Consider the following 22,795-nt stretch of genomic DNA (forward strand, 5'->3'; position numbering starts at 1 on the left):
CAACCTGGGGGTGCTCTTTCTAGGACAATCACCTGGATTCCGACGATTCAAGAGAGAGGCATGTACCCAGATGGCACCACAAAGGAGAGGTGGGAAGAGTGGCGGGGCCGGTGGTGCTGGATCGTGGGGGAGGACCCGCCGGAGTTCTCCTGGGGCGTTCATCAGGAGCCGCTGCCCCGCGGCGCGAACTGGAGCGACCTCCACCCCAAAGATAAGAAGTTCCCGATCACCACCACCAGGATCCGCCGCCTTACCGAGGCCAGGCTTACCCTCGAGATGATCACGGCGGATTTCATCTGCCGCCGAATCACTCTGCTACACAAGAAGGGAAGGCCGGCCTGGGATTTCAGGAACGCGTCTGACATCATGAGGCTCCGCACCGGCCTGCACAACAACTTCACGGTGCTGGGGCACTCCTGGTATCGTCAGAGGCTCTTCCAGCTCGAGGAGTACGCCGACGGCAAGGTGAGGAGGACCGGCAAGGCTACAAAGTCTGGCAAGGTTGTCAAGGGGCCCTTGTTCGGGCTGCCGCCAGGAGTGGTCCCGTTGAGCAACAACTCCCGGTAGGCCGAAATCTTGGCCATGATGCCACCCTTTAACGCGCACGGTCTTGACCCGGCCTGGGTCGAGCCCCCGGCACGCGAGGTGGAGGAGTTCTCCGCTAATTTGGTCGAAGAACTCGACCACGACGAACCGCGGCTCATCCAGGATACCACCCAGGAGGAGCTGAACTATATTGCCGCTAGGGCGATGGAGGCGAAGCTCGCCAGGCTTGCCGGCGAGGCCGGTGGCGTGGAGAACGAGGCCACCACGGCCGCAGAGGAGGAGGAGCTCGCCGCGTGGGTGAAGTACGTCAAGGAGGCAGCCGGTGCCAACACCGAGGCCCCCCTGCTGAAGGCATGGGCAAAGGGTCATCCGAGGAGGACGCCGAGGCCGGCGAGCCCCCGACTACACAGAAGAGGCGCGTCCTGCGTCGGGCCAGCTCCGGCAAGCCGGTCCAGCCTGGTAAGGCTGTGGCGCGGCAAGGGGCTCCGGGGGAGGCCGCGCGCATGACGAGGGCCGCGGTGGCGAAGGAGGCCGCAGTAGCGAAGAAGAAGACCACGATGGCGAAGAAGAAGACAACCGCCTCTTCTTCATCCAAACGCTTCCAGACTCCTTCGCCTCCTCCTCGCCCCGCAGGCGCCGGCATGGACATCGGCTTCGACTTCTCGTCCCTCAGCCCGAGGGGGGAAGAGGAAGGCAGCAGAGGAGGAGGAGGAGGACGAGTAAGCGCTCTGCCCCTTGTTGTTTCCACCCTTACGAATCATGCCGCCCTCCTTGATTTGACTTGTTCTCGTAGGAAGATGGAGACACTGGCTCAGCGGGCGGCGAAGAGGGCCAAAGCCTCGACGGGCAGCCCGCCTCCGATGGGTACTTCAAAGGCGCCGATGGTGGTGGAGAGCAGCCCGGACAGTAGCCCGCGGCGTAGCCCCCGGCTCAGCCCCCAGCATAAGTCTACCATCCACCCTTTGCCAACGCTTGTTGGGGCCCGATTCTCTTGTTGTTGACCTTGCCGCGGTTTGCAGGAGAAGAACCGCAGCAGCAGGAGCCACCAAGGGACTCCCTCACCACGCCGCCCCCATCGACCACACTGCCCAGAGGGGCGTCCCCGGCAAGGGTGCCAGATACCGAGCCCATGCGCATGGAGGAGGAGGTAGACTTGGGTGATGGTGGCTCCACCCTAGCAACAGACGTTGGCGGGGAGGGGGCCACATCTTCCCAGCCTGGCATGGGTGAGTCATTCGTTCTCCATTGCTCTTATTTCTTTTCTCTTGAACCTTGGCTTTGGTCCTGTCTTATTTCCTCCTTTGGCATCTAGGTCCCCCCCCCCACGACGGACCAGGGGGACACCGACACCATCATCGAGGAGGCTGCTGCGGATGACATGGCTGAGGCTGAGAAGGTCGCCACCAAGGAGGCCGCCGAGACTGCGGCCGAGGATGCCGCCAAGGGGCTTGCCGGGGAGACCGGCGAGGGCACCGCCGAGGAGGCCGGCAAGGGCGCTGCCGAGGAGGAGGACGTCAAGGCCTCTACCGAGGAGAAGGCCGGAAAGGCCTCTGCCGAGGAGGAGGTGGTTGGCGATCAACCATCCTCGTCCGCCGCCTCTGGCTCAGGCAAGTACCTGAAGGTGAGCGACAACGTGTTCGCTCACCTCCCAGGGTTGGCAAGCACCAGGGCGCCGGCCGAGGGGGAGGTGTTTGACGATGAAGTGCTCACCGGCGCCGGGCTTGAGGTCGTCGACGAGCCGAACGCTGGTGGCGGCACCCAAGAGGAGCGGCTCCTCCAGGCCATGAGTGCCAGCTTCAACAAGCTTCAAGCGCTCCACTGCGCCCGTCTGGACAAGGCGAAGTCCAAGGAGGCGGCAGCGCACAAGGTGGAAGCAGACCTTGCGGAGCGCGTCGCCTAGGCGCAGGCCTGGTTCCACCAGGCCCACGAGGAGTTGAAGGCCGCCCAAGACCAGTTGGCGCAGCGTGACTTGGAACTCCTCCTGAAGCAGGCCGACTTTGAGAAGGCCCGAGAGGAAACAAGGGAGGAGGCCTCCAAGGCCAAGGCCATCTGGTATTAGCGCGAGGCCGAGCTGAACTCCCAGGAGGAGGATCTTGTCCCCCGTGAGACGGCGCTTGCCGCTACGCTCCGCGGCAAGGACGAGGAGGTCAAGAAGCTTGCCGCGGCACGGACCCAAGAGCTGGAGCATAAGCACAAGGAAGCGCTCGATGCCCAGGCCCTGGCCCACGGCAACAAGGTGAAGGAGCTAGAGGCGGAGCGGGGCGGCCTGGCAAAGCAAATCCTGGAGCTGTCCTCAGAGAAGAAAACGCTCAACGAGGCTCTGGTCGAAGCGCATTCCGCGATCCTCTGCAAGGCTGGGCTACTCTCCACATCCAACGACACCATCAATGACCTGAAGCTCAAGCTGGTGAGCCTTGAGGGGGCGCTCTCAGAGGCCCAGACCCGGGAAGGAGCCCTGACCAAGAGCCTGGCGGAGGAGAAGCAACTACGGAAGAACAACGCCGCAACCACGCAGATTCCGTGAAGGGCGACAAAATCTGGACCGACCGCCTCGCCGACGTCGCCAACAAGATCACCAAGCAGCTGGCCGGGCGATGGCGCCCTGGAAAATAATCCATGACTTCAACGACGTGTTGGGCAGCTTGTCGGGCGATGCGGACCTCTCAGGGTCAAGGAGCGCATCGAGCCCATCATCAGCCGCGTTGGTGGAATCCAGAGGTTGGAGGGCCAGCGCCGGGACTAGGGGCCTCGTTTCTTGTTGCCGCTACAGGTTCATGACCAAGACAATTCACATCTTTAGTTAGAAGTGCAACAACAGTTGGTGTAATGTAACTCTGCAGTACTTTTAATATGATGCATGTTATTTCCCTGTTTAACCTTTCTTTGTACGTCCACCCTACGCTTACTGGGTAGGCTTGCCGGCGCGTAAACCCAAACTGATGCGCTTCAAAAGATGGAGCCTTTAGCGGCCGGCAGGGTGTGCTTGCCACCGTGCAAACCACCTTGTCGTTCTCAGCGTAGCCACTCGAACTGCCGAGCAGACTCGAAGCAGAGCGAGAACATTGCCGAGAGCGGAAGGCCACCCTGCTGCTCTCGGCGCAGCCGCTCGATCTGTTGAGCGGACTCGAAACAGACCAAGAGCGTTGCCGATAACGGAAGGGCCCCACTGCGTGCAGGTTTCCCATACATAGGAAAGATCTCCGAGGAAGATAACCTTATGTAAGAAGGAATTTTTCGAAGTTTTTGCATGACTTAGCTTTTTTTGTCGTCACGCGAACGCTCGCCGCATCCACCAATGGGGTTGCTCGCCTGGTCGCCTTCTTCCTCGGAAGCCATGGTGATGAAGAGTTGTGCTACTAGCCGCTAAACCAGATGCTCACTACCTCGCGCAGCCCCTACCTGGAGCACCAAAGATGTCGGTGGGAAACGACACCTATGGGATCACAAGAATCCCTACTACGATTGCAGGGCGCTGGGTTGTGAGGAGAGAAGGATCACCAGTCAGTACGAGCACGCGGGTCGTTTACCCAGGTTCGGGCCGCGGGGATGCATAATACCCTAGTCCTGCTTTGATGTGTGTATTTGTGTTCTTGAGGTTCTTGAACTAGCTACAATGGGCGTAACTTGTCCAAAAGTCTCAATCCTTCTTTTGGAGGGATCGCCATAGTGGCACACAGGAGGTGGCATCGGGGTACTGTGATTAAGCCTATCCCTCGCCATTACGGGACAAAGTGCATTTAATGCGCCCCTGACATGTCCCCTCCACTCTACCGCCGCTTCACCCTACCTCGACACGTGCCTGGGCCAGCGAGGCAGTGGTGCCATGTAGGCTGGCAGGCTACTGAGGTGGCGCGGTGCTAGGGCTTTCACGAAGACTTGCATGCCACCACGTAGGCATGCACTAAGTTGGCCGAGAAGCCTGGTGCTGACACGCGGGTGCCTACCCAGCTGGTGGGCTAGCAGCTGCATGGGAGCAGTGGCAGAAGCTTGGGGGGTGCGGGCCTGGCTGTGGCCTCACGGACATCCCCGGCAAGGGCCTTGCCGGGGCCCCGGCAAGGGTCTTGCCGCAGTGTTGCGGTCATCCCCCGCAAGGGTCTTGCCGGGGGTTTTGTGGGTTTCCTTGGCGAGGATCTCGCCGAGGTTCGTTGTATTCTATTCTTCTGATTTGAAGTATTATCCTTGTCTTCACAAAGATCTGCATGCCATCATGGTGGCGCCTCCCGAGCCTTGGTCCCAACGCGGTTGGTGGTGCTGGAGGAACTAGGGCTCAAGGGTAGCGTGCCCTGCTGGCGTCAGGTAGGCTGCTCCAGGAAGGGCCTTGCCGGGGTCGTGGGGGCTGCCACGACAAGGACCTTGCCGGGGGAAACCATTTCGCCTTCTTGCTCTTTATGCTTCTGTCTTGGCATTGCTTTGATTGTGTGCTTCCGCCCTGCTTAAGCGTGGTCATGGGTGCGGCTCTGACTAACCGTGCACAAATAAGGGGTACAAAGGAGCGCCCCTACTTTAGTACACTGACACATGGGTTGTTTGCATGTGTCTTTAAAGTTCTGGATAAACCAGGCCTTTAGCTCAGCCCATGACCCGATGGAATTAGCTGGCAGCCCTTTTAACCAAGTACGGGTCGTCCCATCCAGCATCATGGTGAAGTATTTAGCACACGCAGCATCACTGACCTCCAACAGTTCCATGGCCATCTCATAACTCTCAATCCACGCCTCAAGGGGTAAGTCAGCTGTATAGTTAGGCACCTTACGAGGTCCTTTGAAATCCTTGGGCAAATGCTCATTACGCAGAGCCGGCACCAAACTGGGTACACCTGTAGTTCTAGAGATCACGCCTGCCTCTATCGAAGTCGTTGGATAAACCATAAGGGGCTCGTGAGCCGCCCGCTGAGCCGCCTGCTCAGCCTCTTGACGCACTCTTTCCTAATCGACCAAGTCATGAGCTCCATCACGCGCCGGGTCATGCCCACGTGGCTGGTTACGGTGTTGGGCATTGCTTGAAATGGCTGGTGAGTCCTTGTGCTATAACTCCAGCTTGGGCGAGGGGTCGAGAGAATCCTATCTCGACTGTAAGAATATGCCTCCTGCTGCACCAATGTTGTTTGAAGAAGTTCCCTAGCCCTTCCTGTTTCAACCGCTGCTGGAGAGTCGCCATCCACTGGGAGAACCGCCAATCGTGTCGCCGCAGCGATCATGTTATCCAAAGGGTTGGAATAATGACTCGATGGTGTTGGTACATTCTGAGGTGGAGCGCTATTCAGACGAGGAGGTTCCGTCATGCATGGTTGAACCGGCGTTCCTACCCCAGGTGCTGCAACCCGGTTTATCTTCGGCGGGTTACTGGTCCCCGCTCCAGGCGTGCAAAAGAGGTTTCTCGCCTCGTAAACCGGAGGTAGACAAGACTTGTGCCTCCTCCTCATGATTTCCTTTGAAGCGTTTTGATCCATCGTAAGCCGGATAGCCTCTGACTGAATCTGCTGGGCCTCAACATACAGGGCAGCCCGTTCCGTGGCCATCCTGACGTCCTCTGCCGCCATGTTTTCCTTGGCTTGTGCTACCTCATCACGCATTTTTGCAATTTCCGTGCTATGCTGAGCTTGATTTGCCGGGTTAACTTCTGCTGTTAACAAGGCTGTGAGCTTATCCATCAACTTCGTCAACACCTAAGCCGGTGGGCGCACAGGGCCTCCTACCCCGGCTGTCGCAACCATTGCTGACCCAGAAGTCATTGTTGTCGCGGTTGAAGAATTCTGCCCAGGCTGCGTACCAGCCATGAAGATTGCAACCCTGTTCGGCGGCTCATAGGGGTCTGGAATACTGTCGCCACCGAAACAGCCCCCAAGCCCGCCGTCTTGCAATTGATACAATGAAGTAGTCTCGCGTGTGGACGACTCACAGTCAGAATAGTTGGTCGTCTCACCTCCAGACATTGACCCTTCATCAAATTCCGCTCCATGGATGAATCCCACGAAGGCATGCTTCACGACGGGCTGAGCTCAGGCGGGTCTCGCACGCTGAGCCGTCTCGATGATATCGGTGAAGATGTCCGGCTCAAGGCCCGGCTCGCCGATCTTGCTGATGAAGACGTGAATTCCGCTGAAGGGGACCCAGTACCCATACTCAATTGAGCCGGCCTTGGGGTCCTAGCCTACATCGTTGATGTAGAGCTTGCCACGATGACACTTCGTCATCTGGCCCATAGTGTGTATCCCTTGAGCCCTTCGAAGCTTCCCTTTAAGAACTTGAAACCACCGTGCGCTGTACCCATGGTGGGCGCCAACTGTCGTGGAATAGTCACGGCAGATGTCCTAGCGAAAGGACTTAGTCGTGGAGCCATCGCAACTACGTTAGCTTAAAGGGGTTAAACAGGACAAAGGACACATGAGTTTATATTGGTTCGGCCCCTTGCGGTGAAGGTAAAGGCCTAATCCAGTTTGAGGTGGTATTGCTTATGTCTCAATTACCAGGGAGCGAATCCGCTTGATCTAGCTTTCAGTCTCTTGTTTTTTGCCCTGAACTACCGCCGGGTCGTCCCTTTATATACACAGGTTGACGCGCAGCGGCTCACGGAATTCTGGCCGGCTCATAGACAACGTGCCCCGCTCGGTGACTATCTATACATGCCTTACAATACAAGTCTTACACATATGGCGGTTTACTCCTACGGGCCTTAAGTCGCCCTTGGGCCCTTTCCTGTGAACCTCATCTTCAATATCCTCGTGGGCTTCATATTATAAGTCGCCATGGGTATAACCCGGCCCCTCCTGTGTGGGTCATACCTAATAGTTATATCCCCAACACCAAGGAAGAAGCAAACATGGAAAGAGAAGACTTTTTGAGAGTGTCCTATCCAGAGTTGTTTTCCCAAGCAACCGAATCTCGAGGACGAGATTCATCCTAAGTGGGGGAGGTTTGTGATACCCTGGTTTTTGCCATCATGATTTTCATTTGCCATTTGCTTTAAAATGAGTTTTGAGTTGATTCATTGGGACTTAGCACTTGGGCATTGTTTTGATTTTCACCCAAGTGACTCCCCTCACCTCTCACGACCTCTCTTGACCTCTCATTCATCATCATGTTACTTTGGAATATTTTTCTTTTAAAGAAAATATTCATTTTCACCCTAAAAATGGAATATTTTCGCTTTCCCTCCAAGCAACCCCTATGTTTCTTGCCTCTAAAAATCTGAGAAATTCCCACAAACCCTTTGGACCTTTCCCCATCATCTCATGCAAAAATATCATGTGGTCATGTGGCCCAATTTTGCTAGAGAAAATCATTTCCATTCTGACCAGAAAATGCACTTTGTACATATGAAGTGTATTATTCTTTGATCTTTTGGAGCTGAATTTTCTTGAGCATCATTACCTTAGTGACTTAACCCTAAACCCCAAAGCTCAGCTCCTAGCCCTTCCTGGTTTGATCACAAATTTGGCCACAAGTTTCTGTCCAGGAACTTGCAGTGAGTGTTGTGATCTATCTACTCATCCTGGCAGTGTGTTCTCAACTTTCCTAGACTAAACACTGCATGGTCGATAGCCCCAACATGGTTTGGCCTCACCTAGGCACTACGTTGGCATAGTGCACGCGGTGACCCCGTGTGGACACTGCCCCTGGTGCGAGTCCGGCGCGCTTTGCGCTGTGCCCGCCCTCTGTTTTGCCCGTGCATGTCTCAACGCCGCGCCCAGACTGTCGCACCGCTTCACCAGCTTTGCCTCATCACCTCAGATCCCTCGTTGCCACTCGCCGCCGTCGGAGCCGCCACAGCGATCACGAGCACCTCGCTCCAAAGAACATAGTGCGCCCGTGCTCAAGTCAAGCCCCCTCCCTTGCGCCCTGTGCTCGTCCTTGAGCTTGCACAGTGGCCGCGTGAGCCCTGGCGCCTTCTCCCCCTCTCACGGACGCCCCTTGTCGCCTCCGGGAGCCTCCAGAGAGCTTGTCGAAGCTCGCGACCCCATCTTGGCTCCCCTATATATAGAGCCCCACTTCGCCCTTCCAAGCACCTCACCGCACTCCTCTACATCCACAAATCCTCCTAGATAGCCGTGGCCCGGCAGGGCAGGCCTCTGGCCGCCGTTGCCCTCCCGAGCCCATCGGCAATCCCCTCCTTTGGCCATCCACCTCTCCAATGCCCCTCGAGCTCAGTCCACTCTTCGAGCGCCTCCCTAGCAGTCCACTGGTGCGAGAGAAGCCCCCTGGAGCCCTTGGAGTCACCCGTCCTCACTGTATTCTTCATCTCCGACGAGCCTCGCCCGCAGCCGTCGCTGGAGAAGCTCGTTCCGGTCGACTCCGTCCACCTCCTGCCTTGCCACGGGTACGAGCAGGTGCGCCAGAACCACCTCTCTCGATTCCTTCCTTCCCCGAAGGCTGCCGAGCCCTCCTCGCTGGAGAGAGCCCCGGCGACGAGCCGCCGTCCTCTGTTTCCCTCCCCCTCTCTTAAAACCTGACGGGCGAGGCCTGCTGTCAGCCTCTCCACTCGCGCCCGAAGCAGTACGAGTGGAGGCATATTCGCTAGAATATGCTTCAACGTCATTCCCCCCTGAGACTAATTTAAATCTGATTTAGATCATATTTGACCAGCAACTTTGACGAGCTCTAGCTCCTATTCTATAAGTGCAAATGCATTGATTCTTTTTGTAGTAGTTTTGTATTGAGATTCTTTATCAGCACACCAAATATTTGCATAGTGCCATTTCAATAGCTATGATTTTTCCAACTTCAATATGGTTTATTTCATGCATTAAACCATTTAAATAATATTGCTTATGGTAATTCAGTTATCATGCTTGAGTACATAGCTTACTGTAGTACTTGAGTGCATGGACTAGTTTGATGCGGTAGTGTTATTTTGATAGCATGTCTATGGTTTGGTAGCGATCGGTATTATTCTCATATTATGGTTTATTATTTTCACCATGCTACCAGTGTCTCTAAATGATTACTAGTGCATGCATAAGGATTCTATGATGTTGATCCGTTTCATTCCAGTGATATATGGATATGGTTGCATGTGAAGGAAATATGCCCTAGAGGCAATAATAAAGTTATTATTTATTTCCTTATTTCATGATAAATGTTTAGTATTCATGCTAGAATTGTATTAACCGGAAACATAATACATGTGTGAATATGTAGACAAACATAGTGTCACTAGTATGCCTCTACTTGACTAGCTCGTTAATCAAAGATGGTTAAGTTTCCTAACCATAGACATGAGTTGTCATTTGATTAATGGGATCACATCATTAGGAGAATGATGTGATTGACTTTACCCATTCTGTTAGCTTAGCACTTGATCATTTAGTATGTTGCTATTGCTTTCTTCATAACTTATACATGTTCCTATGACTATGAGATTATGCAACTCCCGTTTACCGGAGGAACACTTTGTGTGCTACCAAATGTCACAACATAACTGGGTGATTATAAAGGTGCTCTACATGTGTCTCCGAAGGTACTTGTTGGGTTGGCGTATTTCGAGATTAGGATTTGTCACTCTGATTGTCGGAGAGGTATCTCTGGGCCCACTCGGTAATGCACATCACTATAAGCCTTGCAAGCATTATAACTAATGAGTTAGTTGCGGGATGATGTGTTATGGAACGAGTAAAGAGACTTGATGGTAATGAGATTGAACTAGGTATTGAGAACCGACGATCAAATCTCGGGCAAGTAACATACCGATGACAAAGGGAACAACGGATATTGTTATGTGGTTTGACCAATAAAGATCTTCGTAGAATATGTAGGAGCCAATATGAGAATCTAGGTTCCGCTATTGGTTATTGACCGGAGATATGTCTCGGTCATGTCTACATAGTTCTCGAACCCGTAGGGTCTGCACGCTTAAAGTTCGGTGACGATTTATATTATGAGTTATGTGTTTTGATGTACTGAAGGTAGTTCGGAGTCCCGGATGAGATCGGGGACATGACGAGGAGTCTCAAAATGGTCGAGACGTAAAGATCGATATATTGGACGACTATATTCGGACATCGGAAAGGTTCCGAGTGATTCGGGTATTTTTCGGAGTACCGGAGAGTTACGGAAATTCGCCGGGAGGGTCAATGGGCCTTCATGGGCCTTAGTGGAAATAGAGGGCAGCAAGGAAGTGTGGGGTGCACCCCCCCCCCCTAGGCCCAAACCGAATTGGTTTAGGGCTTTGGGGGCCGGCCCCCTCTTTCCTTCTTCCCTCCTCCTCTTTCTTTCCCCTCCTAGTTGGACTAGGAAAGGGGGAACCTACTCCTAGTAGGAGTAGGATTCCCCCCTTGGGGCGCACCCTATGAGGCCGCCGGCCCCCTCCCCTTGCTCCTTTATATACGGGGGCAGGGGTGCACCTGTAGACACAACAATTGATCTCGTGGATCTCTTAGCCGTGTGCGGTGCCCCCTCCACCATAATCCACCTCGATAATATCGTAGCGGTGCTTAGGCGAAGCCCTGCATCGGTAGAACATCATTATCGTCACCACGCTGTTGTGATGACGGAACTCTCCCTCAAAGCTCGGCTGGATCGGAGTTCGAGGGACGTCATCGAGCTGAACGTGTGCTGAACTCGGAGGTGTCGTGCGTTCGGTACTTGATTGGTCGGATCGTGAAGACGTACGACTACATCAACCGCGTTGTTCTAACGCTTCCGCTTTCGGTCTACGAGGGTACGTGGAAAACACTCTCCCCTCTCGTTGCTATGCATCACCATGATCTTGCGTGTGCGTAGGAAATTTTTTGAAATTACTATGTTCCCCAACAGCATGTCATATAGTTGCATGTTAATGGCATACTATGACCCGAGTTCTTTCATTTTAAGTTAAACCTGATGATAATTCAACTTGAACATAATGTTGATTGAGTCATGGTGCCACCGAATTGAGCTTCCCAGTGCAAGCACATTTGCCTTTATGGGAAGGCCCTTATTCGGTATGTTATCATGCCTCTGGTCGGTGCCTTGAACGAGGGAAGGTTATGGGTGTGCGTTACCCTGGCCCGGTAAGCAGACATAACCTTGTGTGCTTGTTGTTGTTTATGGTGCCATGTCCCCGTTTGCGACCGTTTATGTTTTGCCACGACGGTGGCCGTTGGATGTCCAGGAGTGCCATCGGGGCCACCCATGACTCAGCCCAAAAGGGGAGTTGGTCGGAGTGGCCGGGAGAGTGTCTTGGCAATGGGTTGGTTCTGTCGGAACACCGTTGGCCCACCCGAATGGGAGTACGAGGCCATGGGTTCCATGGTGTGGGTATAGCATGTTAACCTCTGCAGAGTGTGTTAAATCTATCGATAGTCGTGTCCTCGGTCACGGACACAGTTCATAGTAGGTCACACCATGGATCAACATAAATAAGTTAATCTTGCACACTAAAGTTATATGGTTGACACTGGTTATGTGATGAGATTGTTGAAACCATGAAGATGGTTGTTGTTCGAACCAAAGAGTTGGTTTCCTTTGTGATACGGGAGTGATCACCGTATTGATGGTGTTGGTTACAAGGTAACCTGTATGGTAAGGGAGTCCGAGGGACTCGGTGCACGAGCATGTTCACTTCATGAGTAGCATGTTATAGTCTTGCATTTAACCTGCTTAATTGTCATGTTATGTTTGTCATTATGCTTTTACTTATTGTGAGCTTCCAAGTACAATCAATGTACTGACCTGGCATGTCATGCCAGCTTTCAAGAAAGTCATACCGGATCGGAGTGCTTCCCGTGTCTAGGTCGTGTCCACATCGGTGTCTCTGTGCTACGGAGTTCCACTTCGTGGTCGTTCCGCTGCCGCGTAGTTGTCGTGATCGAGGTCCACTTCATGTTCATTAAATAATGTACATACTGTTCAGCCGCACCTTGTGTGCCGCTTGGCCTCGCTACCTGTTGTAATATCGAACCTATGTTTTCGCTGGCATCAATAAAGCGGTTGTTTTCTGTACCAAGTTGTTGTGTGTTGCAAGAAGACTAGATCCCTGGGCTAGCAATGCAAGGTAAACCGGTTGCTCTGAGCCGGGGTGCCACATTGTCCGAGGCTAAGACGTAGTTGACCCGATCAATATCGTCGCTCGTAATGGGGTCGACGATGAGGTACTCTTATGGCGTGTGGGTGAGGCGGCAACAACCGCAAACCATCGTGACGAGTTCGACGGTCGACGCGGGATCATCCGGATACGCGTGGCCAGGGTGGCCCATTGAGTTCGCCGGTCCTGGTGCCGGTGCATACTCTCCAGATTGGGGGCAACCGCCGAGAGTACCGCCAAAGATCCTTGAGTGTTGGGGCGGCCGGTAGGTTGAGGTTGACCCGGCCCGTCCTGTTAACGACAAAGGTGAAGGAGCCAAAGGTCAGGCTCGTTCCCGACGGAAGGTCACCAGAAGACGGAACGGATCCGACCCAAGATCGGTCTCCATCCCGCGCCCTCTGTGCCTGGTGCACCAACTGACAGCGCAAAATACCATCAAATCCCTCGGTAGGGGTTCGAGCGTGGCTGGAAGTCTTCGATCAGAGGTCGCACAAGGGATTTGTCTAGACTCGGGCCTCCAGGGAGTAATACCGTGCATCCTGCTAGTTTTTATTATTCGTGGTGGAGGGATACCTCCTGCAAGGGGTTATTATGGTGTATGAAATTGTACTGAGAGTTTGCCTATCTAAGAATAGACGATGTAGAGGGGTCCCGGTCTTCCTTTATATAAGCCATAAGGTCTAGGGTTTACAGAGTAGTAGATGCGATCTGGGGTGTCGCATCCTTAGTATTGGACAACAAGAAGGTCTGTAGCACTCTCTAGGACTCCTTCCTTGTACTAGGCTGAGCGGCCCCCTTGTTGGTGTTGAGGCCGGGCTCCCTTGGGAGAGCCATCCCTGGTCCATGGTACCGTCACCGACCATCACTCATTGTGTGATAATGCAAATCCACTACGCAATGTTGCAATCAACGATGCCACTTCAAGACAGTACCTAGGAATGGCTTGCCACTGCAACACCCGAGGTGGGTGTGTTGCTGCAAAGGGCCCCGATATTGCAAGGCAACATAGGGTTGGCTGCCCCGCGATGCTGCAAACCGGTGCAAGTTGCTACAAGGGATTGACCACTGGTTGTTGACACTGATGCTCTGGAGGCGAACTGATGTTTCAATCTAGAACGGGGTGTATCGCTTGGTGCTGCGTGTGATAGTCAACGGCGATGCTCGGTGCCGCGAGGTGGGGAAGGGTCGTTGGCATAGGCGTTGTGGCGGTGCTACAAGTCGAGTGGCAATGTCCACGATGTTGCGAGTTATTGTGTCGTGAGGGCCTTTCCTAATGCGACGCGAGGAGAATGAAGCGGAGACAGTCCATACGACCAATGCCAAAACACAATGTTGCAAGACTAGTATGGTCGTTCTTGCAAGCAAAACCTGCAACTTTCCAGGCCATGACACAGTGCTACAAGTGTAGGACCAACACCATTGCTAGCCATGACACAAATGCTACAAGTTGGGTCCCACACCACTCCAACAGCTAATCGGGCTAGGACAACTAGGACGTCCTAGGGTCGAGCGCTGCTTCTTCAAAAGGCGGAGCGCCATGTTGCAAATAGTAAAAGAAAAATCTTTGAGTGTGGTCAACCGCGGCTCATGGCGTAGTAAATTTTGGATAAATTGGTGTTGCCTAGTTTATTGTTTTTTTAGTTTATAAAGAGTTGCTGAGTAATCAAATATTTGTTGGATATTTTTTTTAATTATAAGGAAAAAATCCCTACAAAAAAACAAAATTTTGTTTCAAATCTCAACATTTTGTGTGTTTGTTGTAAAATATCTTTTTTATGTTGCACTCATGTAAATTGCCCGACTCAGATTTCTTGCTCAACCCACCATTAGTTCCTTGGAGCAATGTAAGGGCATCTCCAATGTGGACCCTCAAACCGCTCGCAACCGTCAGGGACACGCGGTCCGGACGTGTTTTGCCATCAAAATAGGTCGTGCATTGGTCCACCAACTGGTTTGGCGCACTTTATCCCGCGAACTACAGAAAACTGAGGGCCTTTGCGGGAGTCTGGACACAAGCCACGTTGGACTCAAACACCCTAGGCCCACCCAAAACTAAGGCGGAGCCCGCACTTTTTAAGCTGGATTCACTATTTCCGCAGCAAAATCTCCCACTCTCTTCTTCCATCCCATCATTCTCCACCCAATTCCTGCCATTTTCTCCCACTCACTTCTTCCCTCCCGCCATCGATGCATGGACCTGGAGGAGAACCTTTCGGAGACGGAGGTGGTGGAGGATCCGAGCCTCACGCTCACCTGGAAGATCAACTCGATGACACAACAAAATCACCACATCAAAGCGAAGGCTGCAAAGGCGGAAACATTTAAGAAGTAGAAGGACGGCTGAGGCGAGCTGGTGGTGGACGTGGTGGTGGGCGTGCTGGTGGCGGACGTTGCGGTGGTTGTGCTAGTGGCGGATGTGGTGGAGGTCGAGGACGGGATAGCGGAGCCCCACTATTATCGTCAACCGTGTAACTGCCACCATGGCTGGAGCATTCCGAGGCTCCATACTACTACGCCGCCAAGCAGCTCAATAGGCTTTCCATGACAACCGCCACAAGGAAAGTGCCTTTCATGGTCGACGTCAACGTGGCGCCGCTGCTTTTCTCGGAGTGTTCATGACCGCGGCTTGTCTGGACGCGGACAATGGACGTGGAGCACATGGGTGCCCGCATGTTGTTCGCTGGTATGCCTAAAGCTAAAACCGGCATATGACGACCTGGTAAGGGAGATGTTCAACATCATCCATGAGGTGGGCGGGAGATGAGGTTGCTTTGAGGACAGGCGTGTGGATGACTCGGAGCCCACCCAGTCGGGCACGCATCAGGGCTACACCCAGCAAGGCATGGACACACAACAACAGAGGGTTGTCGGATGACAGGAGGAGGAGGAGGACAGCAAGGATGATGATCCGGATGATTATGTTGGTGATCCCAAGAAGAGGAGTAGAGGAGAAAGCTTCAACATGCGTGAGGACGAGAGTGTGATGCATGGTTGGCCACTAGCCTTGACCCGCTCCATGGCACGGGGCAAAGGGCCCAACTTTTTGGGCCAACATTCGCGCTCGGTGCCATGACCACAAGGATTTCACACCCTACTCTGATGCGGTCATCCGCAACCATGAACCAAAGTCCCTTAACCATCGATGGTACACCATCCAAGAGGCTGTGTCGAAGTATTGCGGCCACTTGAGACAACTCATCGCACTGTAGCCTAGTAGTGCGCAAATCACCAAGCAAGCAAGTTGTTAATATGTGTACATCATTTTGGCTGAATATGCATTATTGTGTAGATCTCTTTCCGAATATGAATAGTTTTGTAGTCGGATATGCATTGTTGTGTAGATCACTTGCTGCATATGAGTTGTTGTGCAGATCGCTAGCTAGATATGAATTGTTTTGTTGATAATTTGTAGTTGGATATCTATGCATAGGTTTCTTGCCGGAATGCATTGTTGATTGATATATCCATTTTGCATCATGTTTTCCTACTATTATTTTAATTTATTTTTAAGTTATATTCCACTTTTTGATGCAATTCTAATGTATTTTCTCTCTTAAAATGCAAGATGCACCAAAAGAGGGAGATTGTCGACAGCTAAAATTCTAGCCTGAAAAAGCTACAGTAGATATAGCTATTCTCCGGAGCTTCAAATGACCTAAAAATTTATGGAAAATTATTTTGGAATATATATAAAATATTGGAAGAAAGAAGTACAAGATATAAACCTCAGTGGGGCCACAAGGCAGGGGGCGTGACCTACCCCCTAGGGTGCACCCTAGTTCCTTATGGGCGCCATGAAGGTCCACCGATGCCCATCTTCTCCTATATGTAGTCATTTACCCTAGAAAAAAGGACTTTCAGGACAAGTCGCCACCGTCTCGAGGTGGAATCTGGGTAGGAGCACTTTTGCTCCTGCCGATGAAACTTCCCTCCGGGTGGTGGAAATCGAAGCCATCATCATCACCAATGCTCCTCTCATCGTGGGAGGACTCATCTCCATCAACATCTTCACCAGCACCATCTCATCTCCAACCCTAGTTCATCTCTTGTGTTCAATCTGCGTATCAAACCTCAGATTGGTACCTGGGGGTGCTAGTAGGGTTGATAACATCTTATAGTTGGTTTACTTTGTGGAAGATTATATGTTCAGATTGTTAATTACATATTTATCCCATCTGATCATAAACATAATCATGCTTTATGAGTAGTTCTGTTAGTTCTTGAGGACATGGGAAAATCTTGTTATAAGTAATCATGTGAAGTTGGTATTCGTTCAATGTTTGGATGATACGTTATGTTCTTTTTCCTCTAGTGTTGTCGTGTGAAGGTCGACTACATGACACTTCACCATGTTTGGGCCTAGGGGAAGGCATTGTGGGACTAGTTTCTAGATGATGGTTGCGGGAGTGACGGAAACCTTAACCCCAGCTTACGAGTTGTTCCGTAAGGAGGTTGTTTTGGATCCTTTTGTTTAATGCTATACTTATATTTATCTTAATTCTGCTCTTGTATTTGTGGATGCTTGCATGGACAGGGTAATCATAAGTAGGTTGTTTGTTCAAGAACAACAACTTAGCTTCGGTCCACCCGCATAACAACTTGTCAAAACAATGAATGTGAATCAATGAAACATGATGAAGGTAACTAGATGAATTCTTGTGCGTCCTCGAGAACGCTTTAGTCACTATAAGAAGTAGTTTCGGCTTGTCCTTAGCAATATTTTCGATTGGGACACCTTGCTACTTTGGTTACTTGTTACTTGCTACTACTTGTTTTGCTATCAAACTATCTGTCACAACTATCTTACAACACTTGCGGAGAATACCTTACTGAAAATCGCTTACTGATTTCTTCTGCTCCTCGTTGGATTCGACACTCTTACATATCGGAAGGACTATGATTGATCCCCTATACTTGTGGGTCATCATTGACAATGTATTGTTTTGTAGCCTTCTCGTCCAGGTACTGTGTTCAAGAAATTGGAGAAGGAAAACTTCACTGTCATGCATTGTTGGTTGAAGTTGCAAGGATGATCCAAATGGAATCTATACATTGCCAAGAGCGCCACCATTGCAAGCGAGGAAGAAACCAGTGATCCAACCGACCCAACAAAAGAACCATCCAAGAAGGTTAGAAGAGGATTATGGGGAAAGAAGTGGAAGAATGAGAGGACAAAGCGAAAAGGTGCAACGGCAAAGATAACAGAGAGATTCAAAGACATCTTGACGAAGAAAGATGAGGCATACGTCAAGCGCTCGGACGTCAATGGGAAAAAGGGAGGAGTGGTTTAACTTTGATGGAGCCGGCCGAGAAGAAGTTCAAGCTCGAAGAGAAGGAGACAATGCTTAAATAGAAGAAGGTGAGCTACGGAGGACGCGAAGATGTTGACCTTAAAGGTGGTGAAGTTAGATGACGACGTAAGAATGATCGTGCAAGCCGTCCGTTACAAGATGTTGCAGCAGCTGGAGGATGAGCTAGAGAGGACGGAGAAGGAGGCAGCCTACATGGTGACGATGACAGATTAGAGTGAGCTCGGATTGCCGGTCCGGCAAGGCAGAAAAACTTTTTTTTAACGAACTGTCGGACCAATATTCTTTTGTGCCCGGATTGCGGGTCTGCGTTGGAGATACTTGGGAGAGTTTAAAAGGAGAGTGGCGTGACCGTGTACGAGGACATTGGAGCAAAGTGCGAACGTCAGTGCGGCCTGATCATTAGACCCGGCTGATACAATAGCCTCGTATCAGCCGGATGACGCGTAGTGTAGGCCAAATCGTTTGCACGCACTGCTTTGCTGCGGTCGCTAGAAGCAGTGATCCGTTCTATTTTCGTTATGCTGTAATAATTTTACTTAAGCTGACGCAACTGTGTGTACCTCAAGTTACACCAATCCGCTCGTACGGTGTTCATTGCTACTGTAGGTCTCACTGGTAATCACAAACACAATCAGAAAAACAGGATGTTTTTTAGGGAAGAAGCAGGCCGTCTTAACATCCTCTTCATCATTTTTTAGGGAAGAAACAGAGTTGATGTATAGACTGTAAAATCAAAACAGATAAAGTTACAGTACATGAACATCACAGTCAATAGTAAAATCATCTCCGGTAAACACAGAGGCCTGATGTAGACTGTAGAGGAGCCAACGGAGTTGGCGAAAATAATACGGAGAAGGTGAAACGAAGATACATCCAAGTTGAAGAAACAAGCATGAGTATGGAGCTACAGCATATTCCAAGTATTCATACAGCGGGAGGGGGGGACACTACAGCCCCCTCCATCTGTCATCAAACACATCTTCTTTTAAACAACAACAACAAACAAGGCCGTATCATCATCATCATCATTCATCATCAAACATACATCCAACATGAAGAAAAGGCGGCGGCGGGGGACAAAAAAGAAAAGAATTGAATTACAGACTAGCAGCAGGGTATAAAAATCCATCCTGTACTTTCCTCGGGGTACGGTACCGAGCCGCGCGTTGTCTCGGACGACATCGTCCGTCTGCGCCCGGCGAGCAGCAGCCCCGCCATCGGCACCTAATAAACATCTTATGGACGGACGCAGGGGGCAACCTTACTATGATGTAACACTGTTTTACTCGAAGCCGTCCATCATAGGGTGCTGGCCCCCTTCCGAGGAGGTGTTTTTCGACGACTGTTTCCGGGCTGTGCCGCGCCTGTTCTTGGCTTTCTTCGCCTTCATCCTACGCTTCTTCTCGGTGGCGTCCACCCAGGTGTATTCGGAAGGTATATGGAACGGATCGACCTCGTCTTTCCAGTTCTTGCTATCGCCGCTGTCGCTGGACTGCGCACCGCGGCCCCCTCTGACCCACGAGTACCATGACGCCGATCCTTCCGAATCTTTGGACTTGGCGTCCTGGAACTGCGTGGGGCTCGTTGGTGGGGTGGCGAACTCATCTAGAGGCTGTAATTCCTCAAACTTTGTGAATGTCACAATGACCCGTATTGTTGGGACAATAGGGATAGCAATCTGAAAATTCACAGGATACATGGTTAGAGATCAGTACTTCAAGGTATAGCTAAACAATGCAGAGTTTATCATACATGCACATTCACCTCCCCTCTTTTGGTATTCAGAATAGAACACCCAGAGTGACCCTTAAGTAGAAAATATAAAACAGTAATTTGTGCTGTACATATACGAGCTCCACAAAAATATTACCAAATACAGCATCAGACACGAGCAAACGGGATCAAAATACTCCAATTCATGTAGTTAAGGAAATGAAACTCAGCTTGAGACAAAAGGCCAGGCTAAAAATGTATCGTGTGTGGAAATAAACCAATGGTCTATACCATTCTTGTTTTGGGCATTCAAGTTCTGCCTTGTTCAGATAGTAGTTAGCTGTTGCCTCAAGTAGCTGTTGCCTTGTTCAGATAGTAGCTAGCTGTTTTTTGGCATTCAAGTCCTGCCTTGTTCAGATAGTTGTTAGCTGTTTTTTGGCATTCAAGTCCTGCCTTGTTCAGATAGTAGTTAGCTCTTGCCTCAAGTCGCTAGCAGTACTTGTGTTATTGTAATACTAAAACAGGATCAACCTTCAAATTATATATACTAAAAGTGGTCAGATCGCAACACAAACCAAGACTCAATACTAATTCAAAAGTGGTCAGTATTGGTGCAATACTAATTCATGCTCTAGCCCATTAACAAGAACCAAGACTCAATTCCAGTCCGGCAAACTATGTCCATTAATTCCATGAGCAGTAATCCAATATATGCAAGTTCTGAATACTCAACAGGAATGTGAAGACATGATTTAACGGACTGACTGTTGGAGCAACAACACACTAGGCATTGTCAAAAGATTTAAAGTTGATTTAAGAAAACAGAAAAGATGTGGCAAAAAAGAAACACAAAATAACTCATACTAGGTTCTAGTATGAGGCAATAATGTTCTATATCAGCAGGTAATTGCATGCAGTAATAAAAAGAAACGTCACCATGTATCTAAATCCTAGAAAGAGTCTACCATATGCTTCATGTTATAAGCTGTGACTATCATTTTGGCCCAAATATAAAATCCCTTATGTGACTCCAGTAACTTCAAAGAAAAGGTTTGCTTATATTTAATTATTTGTTGTTAGTGTGAAAGTAGAGACAATACTGTACAAGGATAATCATATTTTCTAGCAAAGCAGGCAGATGGTGAAGAGTGCATTTCATGATTGTGTCCTTGTTGGTGCAAGATAAAGGATTCAGTGTTTTGATAGCTTGGCGCGAGCTGCCCTTGTAATACTTTCAGTCCCCTTAAAGTAAATGTGCATTGCAATTGGCCTTGGTTCAGATACTCAGATCAGAGCCAGGAACAGAAAAAGATAAAACTTCACAATAGAGGTCCAAACAACACTATATGTGAATGATAACAGATACCCCAGCAAGGGAAAACAAATACAACATAGCATGGTGGTCAGGCTGATAACAGATAACCCACAGTAACAGTTGCATAGCGCCCAGAACGTTGAGAAAGAATAAGCATGCAAACTTTGACTTGAGATAAACAGGAAAATGAATCAAATAGAGCTCGTTAAATGACTGGAATAAAATGTTGACAGATGCATGGACAGATGGTTACCTTGACTGGAAATGTGCCTGTAGGCAGCTTGGTTGTCAAGAGTTCCCTAAGCCTTCTAACAGCCTTCACTTTGTTTGCTAGTACATCGAGCAAAGGGATCAGCTCATCCGTCTTCAAAGGGAAATCCGGTGTCAACCACAACACTGGTCTTAACCCCTTCTTGTACTCACTTTCGAGTTTATTAGAATCCCCAGATGAGACACCACCCTTCTTCTTCTTGCCGTTGCCCTTCTCCTTTCCCTTCCCTGCATCACCTGATTCATCCTTGCTCACTGCCTTGGGTGCCTTCTCATCATTCTTGGCACCTTTCTTGCCGTTCCAAAACCATCCCTTCTTGTCTTTCCCGGCACCGTTTGCATCCAAATGATCAGCCCCTTTGTCACCTTCCTCGGCCCTGTCCTCGGATTCCTCGTCCTGGTTCCCCCTCAACGCAGAATCAAGCTGCTTCCTCTCCTCGGCAGTCAAGACTTCATCCAGCTCAGTTTCAAGCTCTGCGCTCCTCCCATTCTTCTCCTCCCCATCCATCGCAAACAGCTCCTCGTCTGTCATTGCCCCAGGGACCCGTCTCGACTTGACGGTCACCAGGACATTCAACATATCATACACCTTTGCCTTCCACTGCCCCACGGCTTCAGTCCTCTCCTGCCGGCGCCAATTCATGTGCGGCACAAGATCCGCCTGCGTGACGTCTATCCCGGGGCGATACATATTCGTCTTGGACATCAATGCCACCTCATGAGCCACCTCCGACTCCGTAGGCTGCACGCCGGCCCCTTCCAACGCATCAGTGATCTCCTTATCCTTATGAGACAGCACTATCAGAGAACCCGGGAGCAGCTCCTTACCCCCAGCGTCCTCGGGCCGCGCCCCGTCGCCGAGGAACAGGAACGTCTGGTCGGAGCGCTGGATGCGGAAGCCGTCGAAGCCCGCGAGCGTCATGTCGGCCCGCAGCGCGGCCCCGCGCTTCCAGATGCGGTAGGTGTCGGAGGGCGCGATGCGGCCGATGAAGGGGATGACGGAGGACTCGAAGTGGAAGGAGATCTCCATGTAGAAGTCGCGGATGCGGGAGACGGAGGCGAGCACCCGCGGGAGCCTGCGGCACCACTTGGCCCAGGCGAGCGGCTGGTAGTGGCGCGCGATGATGGTGGCGATGGCGTCCTCGCGCGTGCACACGGCCTCCTGCAGCGCCGACCAGCCGTCGGCGTTCTGCAGCGACCAGTCGGCGCCGGCGGACATGAGCAGGTCGGCGGCGACGGGGTCGCGGAGGCGCACGGCGAGGTGCAGCGGGGTCTCCCTCCGCGGCACGTCGCGGCGGTCGATGACGGCGGACACCGCGTCCGCCACGCGCTCCCCCGCGATCGACTCCGCCTCGGTGGTGACCTCCCCGGCCCGCGGCAGGCGGGGGAGGGCGGCGACGAGGGTTCGGAGCGCCGCGTGGTCCCGCCGGTAGACGGCCAGGTGGGCCGGGCTGTGCGCGTACCTGGCCGCGTCCTCCATGGCTGGCGGGCTGGCTGGCTGGCTGCTGCCGCGGACCAGCCGTCCGGGCGCGCGTGGCAGGCTAGGCTAGGCTAGGCGACGCGGATCTGGCGCGGGGGAGGAGGCATGGGGGGTCGGGCGCTCAGATCTGGCGCCCGCGGCGCGGCGGGGCGGGCCCGA

At 51.7% G+C, this 22,795-nt stretch overlaps 1 protein-coding gene across 1 annotated transcript; it reads right to left on the minus strand.

Moving 5' to 3' along the window:
- Window positions 1–18,715: 18,715 nt before the first annotated feature.
- LOC119324099 (ankyrin repeat domain-containing protein 13C-like) lies at window positions 18,716–22,780 on the minus strand. Its single transcript, XM_037597842.1, has 2 exons — window positions 21,140–22,780; window positions 18,716–19,536 (listed from the first exon to the last, which is right to left on the minus strand). Exons 1-2 carry the CDS (start codon window positions 22,634–22,636, stop codon window positions 19,141–19,143), a joined length of 1,893 nt encoding a protein of 630 aa, XP_037453739.1. The 5' UTR covers window positions 22,637–22,780; the 3' UTR covers window positions 18,716–19,140.
- Between the last annotated feature and the right edge of the window lie 15 nt (window positions 22,781–22,795).

Source organism: Triticum dicoccoides, chromosome 6B (assembly GCF_002162155.2).
Source record: "Triticum dicoccoides isolate Atlit2015 ecotype Zavitan chromosome 6B, WEW_v2.0, whole genome shotgun sequence".
Lineage (NCBI taxonomy): Eukaryota > Viridiplantae > Streptophyta > Magnoliopsida > Poales > Poaceae > Triticum > Triticum dicoccoides.

What these genes read in the sequence shown, in the direction of transcription:
- LOC119324099 (XM_037597842.1), bottom strand. Translation starts at nt 22,636, where the DNA reads ATGGAGGACGCGGCCAGGTACGCGCACAGCCCGGCCCACCTGGCCGTC. An exon ending in CAGGCACATTTCCAGTCAAG is followed by an intron (nt 19,537 to 21,139) that starts GTAACCATCTGT and finishes GTGAATTTTCAG; the next exon opens with ATTGCTATCCCTATTGTCCC.